The sequence below is a fragment of the Rana temporaria genome, chromosome 3, assembly GCF_905171775.1.
Source record: "Rana temporaria chromosome 3, aRanTem1.1, whole genome shotgun sequence".
NCBI classification, from domain to species: domain Eukaryota; kingdom Metazoa; phylum Chordata; class Amphibia; order Anura; family Ranidae; genus Rana; species Rana temporaria.
In genome coordinates this window covers 455,047,662-455,060,691 of record NC_053491.1, presented here as the reverse complement: position 1 = coordinate 455,060,691, position 13,030 = coordinate 455,047,662, and the positions used below count along the sequence as shown (strand labels likewise).

General features: G+C 43.4%; 1 protein-coding gene across 1 annotated transcript in view; it reads right to left on the bottom strand.

Annotated features, from left to right (window-relative positions):
- Positions 1–715: 715 nt before the first annotated feature.
- The window catches only part of LOC120930568 (serine-rich adhesin for platelets-like), a 68,967-nt gene continuing 56,652 nt past the window's right edge, over positions 716–13,030 (bottom strand). Inside the window, exons 20-23 of the mRNA XM_040341743.1 lie at positions 11,731–11,892; positions 9,111–9,220; positions 8,135–8,208; positions 716–1,138 (exon numbers count right to left, since the gene is read on the bottom strand). Coding sequence (XP_040197677.1) covers positions 1,103–1,138; positions 8,135–8,208; positions 9,111–9,220; positions 11,731–11,892 — 382 coding nt within the window. The 3' untranslated portion in view covers positions 716–1,102. The remainder of the gene's footprint in view (positions 1,139–8,134; positions 8,209–9,110; positions 9,221–11,730; positions 11,893–13,030) is intronic.

Here is a 13,030-nt window from a genome sequence, read left to right as displayed (position 1 = left end):
CTAATGCAATAGGCGATGCACGCCTATGTATCCACGTCCTGTCAGGGAGAGGAGACCGATGCTGTGTCCCTTGTACATAGGGACACAGATCGGTCACCTCCCCCAGTCAGTCCCCTCCCCCCACAGTAAGAATCACTCCCAGGGTACACATTTAACCCCTTCCTCGCCCCCTAGTGTTTAACCCCTTCCCTGACAGTCACATTTATACAGCAATCAGTGCATATTTATAGCACTGATCGCTGTATAAATGTGAATGGTTCCAAAAATGTGTCAAAATTAACTGATGTGTCCGCCATAATGTCACAGTCCCAAAAAAACGCAGATGGCCGCCATTACTAGTAAAGAATAAATTAAAAAAAATCATAATTATGTCCCCTATTTTGTAGGCGCTATAACTTTTGCGCAAACCAGTCACTATACGCTTATTCCGATTTTTTTAACCAAAAAAATGTAGAAGAATACGTATCGGCCTAAACTGTGAAAAAAAACATATTTTTTTTTAAAAATTGGGATATTTATTATAGCAAAAAGTAAAAAATATTGTGTTTTTTTTTTCAAAATTGTCGCTCTTTTTTTGTTTATAACACAAAAAATAAAAACCGCAGAGGTGATCAAATACCATCAAAATAAAGCTCTATTTGTTGTAAAAAAAGACGTCAATTTTGTTTGGGAGCCACGTCGCACGACCATGCAATTGTCAGTTAAAGCGGCGCAGTGCCGGAAGCTGAAATTTCGCCTGGGCAGGAAGGGGGTATATGTGCCCAGTAAGCAAGTGGTTAAACAAAACATTACATTGGTCTGCAGAAATATAATTTTCAGCATCATAAAAACTTTAGTATTTTAGTACGCCAGATGGCAGATACAGAAAAAGAAAAAGATATTCAACCATGAACGGAGATCTGAGGATGGCCAAGACTCGTCTCTTAGGTGTATACGATTATTATCTGTCAGTACATACAGTGACCATAAAGACGAAAATCCAGGTTCAGTTCCAATGACTCTTCATCAGCTTTTCCAGAGTAATAATGTTCATATATATGCCATCCTTTGAAAATACCCAAGAGTGTATAGGGCTTTTCTTCCTTTTTCCAATGAATCTGATTTATGAATAGGATATCACTGGTCTCTGTATTTTGATCTGTAAAACAAACCAATAAGGCATTGCTGATAATTCAACACTCAATGGATTCCTCCTCTGGTTCTAGATGACAGTGCTGGGCCTTGGCGATTGGCTACCCAGGCCTTAAATTGTTACATTGTGGGTAGTCAGGCCAGGGGGTAATCATTGTCGTATTCATATCAAAATTGGATCAGAAAAGTAAGCATAGGCGTGTGTGACTGTATAGGGCAGTGATGACGAACCTTGGCACCCCAGATGTTTTAGAACTACATTTCCAGTGATTCGCAACTACACTACAGAGTGCATGAGCAAAGGAGTGAGTAATGTACAATGGAGTTGGAAGGTAAGGTTTTTGTAGAAATACCATCCCCTTGTTTCAACCCTTTGCTGATAGTAAACGCTTCACCAGAAGAAGACTGGGAACTAATGGTTTTATGGGCAATGAGAATCAGGTAGCTCTCTCCTAGGGGATTCATCTGGGCTTAAGAAAGTGCACCATGCAAGGTGTGTCACACAGTTATAGGTGGATATGGTGAAAAGTGGGTATTTCTCAATAATATCTCTTAATGTGACACACCTATCATGGATTGGGGTACAGACAGTACAAGGGAGGCCAGATGATGGACAACTTTTAGCTGTTGCGCATTCTTGGAAATTGAACAGAACATTAAGGGCCAGATTCACGTAGATCCGCATATCTTTGCGCGGGCGTAACATATCCGATTTACGTTACGCCTCCGCAACTTAGAAGGGCAAGTGCTGTATTCTCAAAGCACTTGCTCCGTAAGTTGCGGCGGCGTAGCGTAAAAAGGCCGGCGTAAGCCCGCCTAATTCAAATTTGGAACAGGGGGGCGTGTTTTATGTTAATAACTTGTGACCCGACGTGATTGACGTTTTTCACGAACGGCGCATGCGTATTAGTGTGCATTGCTCCTAATACGCCGCAAGGACGTATTGGTTTTCATGTGAACGTAAATTACGTCCAGTCCCATTCACGGACGAGTTACGCAAACAACGTAAAAAATTCAAAATTTGACGCGGTAACGACGGCCATACTTAACATTGGTACCCCGCACTTACACCACCATATAGAAGGAACTAACGTAAACGGTGTAACTGTACTGCGTCGGCCGGGCGTACGTTTGTGAATTTGCGTATCTCGCTGATTTACATATTTCGATGCGTAAATCAGCGTACACGCCCCTAGCGGCCAGCGTAAATATGCAGTTACGATCCGACGGCGTAAGAGACTTACGCCTGTCGGATCTAAGGGAAATCTATGCGTAACTGATTCTAAGAATCAGGCGCATAGATACGACCGGCCAGACTCGGAGATACGCCATCGTATTTCTTTTGAGAATCTGGCCCTAAAAATCATCTTCACAACCCAAAGTTCCCCAATCTGGATACAGTAAACAACTGAAAAATAGCATGCACCCACTAAGCGACTAATGCCACCAGATATCACGAGAACAGAGTAAATGCCACCACCTGTTTGTCAGCTGGCTGGTCTACTATGCAATTGTACACACAAACATATCCCCGTTGCTGGGTATAAGCAGGGCCGTCTTTAAGGCAGGGCAAAAGGGGAAGCTGCCTTGTACCCTGTCATTATTGTGGGGCCCAAAGCAGCTGCCCCATACTTGCCAACTATCCCAGTTTAAATCCCATCATGCCTTTAGGTTTTAGTCCAGTGCTGTGTCCTGATATGTCAGTGTGAAGTTATGTTACTAATGCTGCCCAGCTCTGCCCTATTGTTGTGTAGGCCAGTACATGTTGTTTTGTATCCACATGCAGCTCATAGTTTGTACTATCAGAGGAAATAACTCTCATCTCCCTACAACTAATATTTTGAATATTGAATAAGAGGTGAAACATATTCCTGCTGATCTTTGGAAGGTGAGTAAGGATCACAGACAGTTTGGTGTTGAGCAGTTGCAGAGTCTGGTAAGATTATTTTGATAGCTTGCCTCTAGTGAGCTGATAATGGATTACCTTCATCTATAGCCACAAGCCTACAGTATCTAATCAGGTAACCTGGAGAAGGGTTCCTGTCAGAGACTATTTAGCAGCAAGGTATTAGCTCCTTAGTAGGGATAATCCCGATGTTTGAGTCGAACATAAGTCACATGACACCTCAGAGCTACAAAAGGAGGTGGTGCGAATAGACATTCGTCTTCTAGATACTGGGGTTAAATTACTAAAACTGGAGAGTGCAAAATCTGATGTCGCTGTGCATGGTAGCCAATCAGTTTCTTACTTCAGCTTGTTCGGTTAAACTTTGACAAAGTTTAGTTGAGGCTGCCGAGAAAGGAAATGGGGACTGAGTGTCCTAAGTCCCTTTCTTCGTCTCAAAAAAAACCCCTTATGTTTCACCAAAGCCCCCCACCAAATAAAACCCATTGTACCCCTACCCATTCACCCCCAAAGCACCCTCCCCCTGCTGAGGGCAAGCGGCCTGGTATGGTTCAGGAGGGGGGCGCTTGCTCATCCTCCCCCTTTCCTGCCATGGCTGCTTGCTCGGATAAGGGTCTGGTATGGATTTTGGGGGGGACCCCCACGCCACTTTATTTTAAATTTTGGTGTGAGGTTTCACTTAAAATCTATACCAGATTTAAAGGGTGTGGTATGGATTTGAGGGGGGACTCCCACACAATTGAAAAAAATAAATTGGTGTTGGGTTCCCCTTAAAATCCATACCAGACCTGAAGAGCTTGTTATGGATTTTGATGGGGATCCCCACAACATTTAAAAAAAAATTGGCATGGGGTTCCCCTTAACAACTTCAATACTACGTGTTATACATACTACACTGCCTGTACTGACTGAATATAGAGTCTACACTAAATGCAGAGTATATATATATATATATATATATATATATATATATATATATATATATATATATATATATATATATATATATATATATAGTTGCAATAGAAAGTATGTGAACCCTTTTGGAATGATATGGATTTCTGCACAAGTTGATCATAAATGTGATCTGATCTTCTTCTAAGTCACAACAATAGACAATCACCATCTGCTTAAACTAATAACACACAAAGAATTAAATGTTACCATGTTTTTATTGAACACACCATGTAAACATTCACAGTGTAGGTGGAAAAAGTATGTGAACCCTTGGATTTAATAACTGGTTGAACCTCCTTTGACAGCAATAACTTCAACCAAACATTTCCTGTAGTTGCAGATCAGACGAACACAACGGTCAGTAATTCTTGACCATTCCTCTTTACAGAACTGTTTCAGTTCAGCAATATTCTTGGGATGTCTGGTGTGAATCGCTTACTTGAGGTCATGCCACAGCATCTCAATCGGGTTGAGGTCAGGACTCTGACTGGGCCACTCCAGAAGGTGTATTTTCTTCTGTTTAAGCCATTCTGTTGTTGATTTACGTCTATGCTTTGGGTCATTGTCCTGTTGCAACACCCATCTTCTGTTGAGCTTCAGCTGGTGGACAAATGGCCTTAAGTTCTCCTGCATAATGTCTTAATAAACTTGGGAATTTATTTTTCCTTCGACGATAGCAATCCGTCCAGGCCTTGAAGCAGCAAAGCAGACCCAAACCATGATGTCCCCACCACCATACTTCACAGTATCGATGAGGTTTTGATGTTGGTGTGCTGTGCCTTTTTCTCTCCACAAATAGTGTTGTGTGTTTCTTCCAAACAACTCAACTTTGGTTTCATCTGTCCACAGAATATTTTGTCAGTACTGCTGTGGAACATCCAGGTGCTCTTGTGCAAACTGTAAACGTGCAGCAATGTTTTTTTTGGACAGCAGTGGCTTCCTCTGTGGTATCCTCCCATGAAATACATTCTTGTTTAGTGATTTACGTATCGTAGATTCCTGTTAGCATTTGCCAGAGACTTTTGTAAGTCTTTAGCTGACACTCTAGGATTCTTCTTCACCTCATTGAGCAGTCTGCGCTGTGCTCTTGCAGTCATCTTTACAGGATGGACACTCCTAGGGAGAGTAGCAGCAGTGCTGAACTTTCTCCATTTATAGACAATTTGTCTTACTGTGGACTGATGAACAGCGAGGCTTTTGGAGATACTTTTATAACCCTTTTCAGCTTTATGCAAGTCAACAATTCTTAATAGTAGGTCTTCTGAGAGCTCCTTTGTGCGAGGCATCATTCACATCGGGCAATATGCTTCTTGTGAAAAGCAAACCCAGAACTGGTGTGTGTTTTTTATAGGGCAGAGCAGCTGTAACCAACACCTCCCATTCCATCTCATTGATTGGAGTGAGGTGTCAGCCAACAGGAGTCCAATTAGCTCTTGGAGATGTCATTAGTCTAGGGGTTCATATACTTTTTCCACCTGCACTGTGAATGTTTACATGGTGTGTTCAATAAAAACATGGTAACATTTAATTTTGTGTGTGTTATTAGTTTAAGCAGATGGTGATTGTCTATTGTTGTGACTTAGATGAAGATCAGATCACATTTTATGACCAATTTGTGCAGAAATCCATATCATTCCAAAAGGGTTCACATACTTTTTTTGCAACTGTATATATATCAAATACACTGCCACTAACTAACTAACTAACCTGCCTGCCTAATCTAGCTCAATCTATCCCCGTCCACACACTATACACGTCCGCTTTGTAAGCAGCCTTTTATAGTGTGGGGCGTTGACTTAATCCCCTGAGCCATAATTGGCACCATGCCTTTGGCCAATTATGGCTCTTACAGAAGAGTGTACTATGATTGGCCAAAGCATGCAGGTCAGGTGCATGCTTTGGCCAATCATCATACATCAATGCACTGCGATTTCACAGTGCACTATTGGGCGTTCTGCAGCACTAAAATTTGCCGCAAACGCCCCATAATGTTTGCTGTTCGGCGAATGGGTGAACACGGACTCGAACTTCAGGCTCATCCCTAAGGGCTCTTTCACACGGGCAGACCGTATGTCCGCTTTTTCATCAATATGTGTACGGATGAAAAAGGGACATACATTGGTCCCTATGAGATTGCGGGTGTCAGCAGATGAACACCTGCTGACACCAGATCTCAACCAGTTCGGCAATCCTCCGATTCTGCAGACGGTGGAAAACCCTATTTTTCCACCCCTCGGCGAATCGGATCGGATGAACATGGACAGACGGTCCGTGTTCATCTGATCCCCCCATAGATGAGAGCGGAGATCTGACAGGGCGGTCCCTGCAGATCCCGGAGCGACCCCCGCTAAGAAAGCGGAGTTTCACGGGGCGGATCATAACGGATCCGTTCCGTGTGAAAGAGGCCTAATACAGAGCGAGCATCAGACGTAGCATGGAGCTTGCCTACATGTTTTGCACTTCCTCAGTGCTTCAATCTCCATATCTGACTGTACAAATCTCAGGTGTATATATCAGGTGCACTCAAACTAGAGGGAGACCAAATGACTACACCTTCACTGGTGTAAGAACTGACTGGTGTGTACATTAGATGTCACAATGTACAGTATAAGATTTCCTATCATCTGTGCCCAGTCTTGCCACACAGAGTTAATCCAGCTCTCTGAGCAATCCTCTTTTATTGTTCAGTGAAGTAAAACCGACTTATAGAAAAAAACCTTAGTCCGTTCCGCCCCCTTGCTGTGAGTGACAGGTTCTTTACATATCTCATGCACTAGCCTGGAGACAGGCATTATTTTTTAATTCCCACCCCCACCCCCAAGTCATGTCGTTACTTTTCTGGATTTTGACTGGATGTTAGTGATCATAGCAGAATTTAGTGTTGTGTTTCATGCATGTTGACAAGGGGAGTGTTCAGGAGGGCGGGGAGTCTACTGACATCACAACTCCACCCACAGTGCTCCAGACAACAGATCCACCCACAGAATCTTCAGTTTTTCAGTTCTTATAACAGACAGAGGGGAGACATTTCACAGGTAAGGATACATGCAGGAGGCATCTATATCCTTATAGATCAGCACTATGGGTGTAGTTTAGAAAGGATGAGAGTGGGTTTACATTCACTTTAACTTAATAAATTGTCTAAATAGCAGAAATGTAATGATCCCTTGTAAGGTAATATAGGGCCAAGAATGGCTGGAGGCGAATCACAGAATTGCTCTGTGGGACACACCAATCAAGCATACACCTAAAGAAATAGATATCAAAGGAGAAAACTGAAATGCCAGAAGTAGAAGTCTAGGTTGCACCAAGGACAAAAAAGAGGAACTGGTGTGGGTGTCCAGCTGTGTGTTTGTGTCTCCCGAGGACAGCGCTATACCAACACAAACCCCAAACCTAGCCTTGGCATTTTCTGGGAGACGCTTCACACTCCAATTAAACAGGACTGGATTCTGACAGTTGCAAGGAAGCCGGAAGCCCTCCCAGACCCAGCCACTGTACAGGTACAGCCTAGGAAGACCTATCCATGCGTTGCATTTCCATCAGTTAATTACTATATATGTTAAGATATAAAGCACCTATAGATTTTGTCATTGCAATTTGGAGATCACAATGTACATGCTAAGGCCATAAAAAAGAAATGCAATTTTTTTTTCTAGAATAACCAAATAAACTGTAATTCCCTGTACACACGTCTGATGAAAACGGACCGATGGGCCCTTTTTTATCGGACGAACCGATCGTGTGTTGGCCCCATCAGTTTTTTCCCATCGGTGAAAAAAAATCGAACCTGTTTTAAAAATTTTTATGGTTAAAAAAAACGATGGAAAAAAACGATCGTCTGTGGGGAAATCCATCGGTCAAAAATCCACGCATGCTCAGAATCTAGTCGACGCATCCTCGGAAGCATTAAACTTAATTTTTCTCTGCACGTTGTGTTTTACGTCACCGCGTTGGACACAATCAGATTTTTAACCAATGGTGTGTAGGCAAGACTGATGAAAGTCAGCTTCATCGGATATCTGATGAAAAAATCCATCGGTTCGTTTTCATCAGACAAACCGATCGTGTGTACAGGGCATAAGCTGAGCAAATAAGAATAGTACAGCAAACACATCAAAGATGATGTTTTTAACTCACCTGAATATTTGTGTCTACTACGTCCAGTTGGGCTTTGAATGGCTTTTTACCAGAATCGCTGGTCCTGGATGAGCCTATGTGGATAGCAAAGGAAAACATTCATGTGACATAGGAAATTATCAGCTGATTAAACTGTCCTCAAACTGAAACAGTGGCATAGACAGAAGAGAGCTATATGTCTGTCCCTCCTCTCAGGTATGATGCAGACAAAAGAGAGCTATGATTTGGGAGGAGCTGGGCTGAACCCACAGGATGCTGTCACATGATAGCAGGCAATTGGCCCAATCAAATATGGTCAGGGAAGTCCACATCCCGCAGACGCACATACCAAATGGGTGGGAATGCTGGTGAAATCATTGACGTAATATGGCCTCATGGACATTTTGCCTTATCCTGTAGGGCCATTTATTCCACAGCTGTTTCAGGCTTGTTGGCAGGGCCGCTATCAGGGGGATACAGGCATTACACCTGTAAGGGGCCCGATGGTCCCCAGGGGCCCGGCTGGCCCCCTTCCCATTTTTAAAAAATAAATAAAAATGTTTTAAACTTTTTTTGCATTACACCTGTAAGGGGCCAATGGTCCCCAGGGCCCCTTACAGGCCTGGCTGGCCCCCCTCCGTTTTTAATTGATTTTTTTTTTTTTTTAATTATTTACTTTTTTTTTGCATTACACCTGTAAGGGGCCCAATGGTCCCCAGGGCCATTCACAGGCCCAGCCGGTTCTCTAAACCAGTGGGGCCCTGCCTAAAGCTATGTAAGGGGCCCCACATTTTGTGATGGCTGCCCTGCTTGTTGGTTATCTTTTATCCAGTTAAATTAAGCATTAGCTTCTAAAAAAAAGGAAGGAGGGACGAGAGAAAACATAACAAAGAGGGTGCAAAAGAAAAAGACCATGCCCAACATCTATCTATGTATTATGTGGCAGTGTGTAGAGTACTGTGGCCTTACAGATTACAGGAATTTTTGTTTTATTTACCATCATCTGTATAATCTGATTCTCCACCCAGGTTGGTAACTCCCTTTACATCCCATTCATCGTTACCATCTTCATGCCATGTATCATTGTCGTCATCAATAATCATGTCCCTGCAAACATTAAAGAGTTACACAAATACACTAGCAAATAGGAACAGTTTACACCTTTTGTGACTTAAAAGGGTTGTAAAGCTTTGTGTTTTTTCACCTTAATGCATCCTTTACCCCGTTTACTTACCTGAGCCCTCGAAAGTCCCGCATCGAGAATGCGCTCAGCTCTTCTCGGCTCTTCATTGGATAGATTGATAGCAGCACAACCATTGGCTTGTGCTGCTGTCAATCAACTCCAATGACAAGAGGGCTGGGGGCGGGACGAGTCATGTAGTTGGCGGCTATGGACGTGCTGAATGCAGGACTCGGGAGTGTGCCTGCAAGGTAACCTCCTTGGAAAAGCGATTCCCAGGGGGGTTAGCTGATGTGGGGAGGAGCCAAGAGAGCCACTGAGGAACCACAGAAGACGAGGATCGGGGCCACTCTGTGCAAAACGAGCAGCACAGCAGAGGTATGACATGTTTGTTATTTTTTTTTTTATCGAACCTTTAATACCACTTTAAAAAATCAGTCCACCAAGTGTTTGGTAAATCCTGGAGAGATATAGCATCTGACAGTTCCTATACTGTATCTCTCTGGGATTCTTTTGGTGAGATTTCCGCACCAATTTCCTGGGTCTACATCTGCTATAACCACTGTGAGGGGCTCTAGGAGTCATTCCTCTTTCTGCACACAGTTAGATTGGATCTGTGTGTCCAGTACAACCAATTTTGATTGGGTTTTGTATTTTTTTTTATTATGGAGATTATTATTATCAGAAGGAGGTGGAATACACAAAGCTTGGTAGAAATGCAGCTGCCCCCCAGAGCTCCCATTTTGCTTACCTGAACCTGTTTTTTTCCCATGACGGGGACGAGCACACCAGCTCCAGCCAGTGTCTCAGGTCCTGATTGGATAGATTGATAGCAGCGCAGCCAGTGGCTCCCGCTGTTGTCAATCAAATCAAATCTAATGACGCGGGAGACGGGGACAGAGTCCTGCTGTTTGTGTCAATAGACGCAGCAGCAGGACACGGGAGCATGCCCACACGAGTGTCCTGAGGGAGAAAGCTTCTCCAACGGGGCACTTGGGAAGAGGAGGAGCCAGGAGCACTGCGGGGGACCCTAGAATAGGAGGATTGGGGCCACTCTGTGCAAAACACTTGCACAGGGGCAATAATAAAAAAAAATTGTTTTTTAAAACACAAACCTTTAGTTACTCGTTTAAGCTTTAAAGCCTAATTGAACTTTCATTTAAAATCAGCTAAGTACACTCCAGGTACACAAAACAAAAGGTGCTCAGTGTCATACAGTCTGCCTGCTGCCAACAGCTGCAGAGAGAGGCCCTTGCTCTTTGTGTGGAAGCAGTGTTCTCTATGTGCAGTTCTGTCACTGTCTCTGACAGTGATCTCTATGTAGACTTCTGTCACAGTCTCTGGAAGTGGTCTCTATGTAGACTTCTGTCATGGTTTCTGGCAGTGTTCTCTATGTACAGTTCTGTCACTGTCTCTGACAGTGATCTCTATGTAGACTTCTGTCACAGTCTCTGGCAGTGGTCTCTATGTAGACTTCTGTCATGGTTTCTGGCAGTGTTCTCTATGTACAGTTCTGTCACTGTCTCTGACAGTGATCTCTATGTAGACTTCTGTCACAGTCTCTGGCAGTGTTCTCTATGTAGACTTCTGTCACGGTCTCTGGCAGTGGTCTCTATGTAGACTTCTGTCACGGTCTCTGGCAGTGGTCTCTATGTAGACTTCTGTCACTGTCTGTGGCAGTGGTCTGGTCTCTATGTAGACTTCATTGCTCCCCAAACTGTCCCCATCCCTGTAAGATTTCCCTTTACTTTCTGTCCCATTGGCACAGTAGAAAGTAAGAAAATTCTTAAAGGAGTTGTAAAGGAAAAAAATGTTTTGCCTAAAAATAATGTCTGCAAGGTAGACAGACAGAATAGTGTAATGATTCTGTTAAAAAAACTAGTAAATACCTATTAAATTCCTTCATTTATATCACCTCCGGCGTTCTAGTTTCGATTCTCTTATTCACGTCCTGGTTTGCAGCGCTCGTTCATGTAAGAACTACATTTCCCAGTATACATTGCGGCACACCCAGTAATTCACACCTCCTTGAAGTCTCTGACCCGTAGAGAGCATCCTGCAGCACAGATGTAGTTCCCAGGAGGGAGCGGGCACGTCACTGACCACCGCAGTAAAGCCTCCCTTCATGGGGGTGAGTAACAATCAGACAAGCAGGAAGTGAACAGAACAGAGAAGAAAAAGAGCAACTTCTGAGCAAAAACAAACAATGAGAAAAGGAAAAGAGGAATTTCTGCAGGTAAAGGATGCTTATTATGAAAAAAAAAAACATTTTTCCTTTACAACCCCTTTAACAAAGAATCACACAACAAAAATCGGAATTTGTAAATCTTACCCACTCTACTTGTAAAGGGGTTTTTATTGTGGTCTGCATTCTATAGTCAACCGCTTTAATTACTGCTTTAATGTCTTACAGGAAGGAAAACAAAAAAAGTCTTACTTTTTTTTCCCATGTGTGGCACGGAACAGGAAAACTCCCACAGTGACAATTCCAATCACCAACACGGCGATGGCTGCCCCAACTCCTCCATACAAACCGGATTTCAGCATTCTCCCTTTACACCCTGAAGATGTATAAAAGTATAGATCTGTACGAGAACATCTATAGTGGAAAAGAAAATGATATTTTTAACTAATTTCATCATTTAAATTTCAGCTCTTTTAAAAAATGGTGTAACATATATTGCTAATGCACAAATTATTTTGTGTATAAAGTGTGTGCATATTTGTGTATGTAACATACACTATATTGTCAAAAGAATTGGGATGCCTGCCTTTACATGCACATGAACTTTAATGGCATCCCAGTCTTAGTCCATAGGGTTCAATATTGAGTTGGTCCACCCTTTGTAGCTATAACAGCTTCAACTCTTCTGGGAAGGCTGTCCACAAGGTTTAGGAGTGTGTCTATGGGAATTTTTGACCATTCTTCCAGAAGAACATTTGTGAGGTCAGGCACTGGTGTTGTACGAGAAGGCCTGGCTCACAGTCTCCACTCCAATTCATCCCACAGGTGTTCTATCGGGTTGAGGTCAGGACTCCCTGCAGGCTAATCAAGTTCCCCCACCCCAAACTCGCTCATCCATGTCTTTATGGACCTTTATTTGTGCACTGGTCCAAATCATTTGGTGGAGGGGGGATTATGGTGTGGGGTTGTTTTTTAGGGGTTGGGCTTGGTCCATTAGTTCCAGTGTAGGAAGCTCTTAAGGTGTCAGCAGACCAAGACATTTTGGACAATTTCATGCTCCACTGATGTTGGACAAGAAGGCCTGGCTTGCAGTCTCCGCTCTAATTTATCCCAAAGGTGTTCTATCAGGTTGAGGTCAGGACTCTGTGAAGGCCAGTGAAGTTCCTCCACCCCAAACTCGCTCATCTATGTCTTCATGTACATGTACATATATAGAGATTTACAGGGCTGGACTGGGACAAAAATTTGCCCCTGGACTTCATCCAGACTGGCCCACTTTGACAGGTCTCTCCCATGGCCGGACAACTCCCGCACCCCCCCCCCCCGGCCACCCAAGCCCCCTCTCCCCCTTCACTAGCCACTAGCCGTTCTACTTTATTAGAGTAGAACGGCTGGTACTGGTACTCTTATAGGCAGTACTAGTGGGGAAGCTAGACATTATTTCACCCGGGGCAAAGAATCAGTTTGGTGCTCCCCCTTATGGGACAAGATTAGGCAGAAGTGAAACTCCCAGGCCATAGCTGTTGAGTCAGCTGTCTGTTCCCTTCCCCGT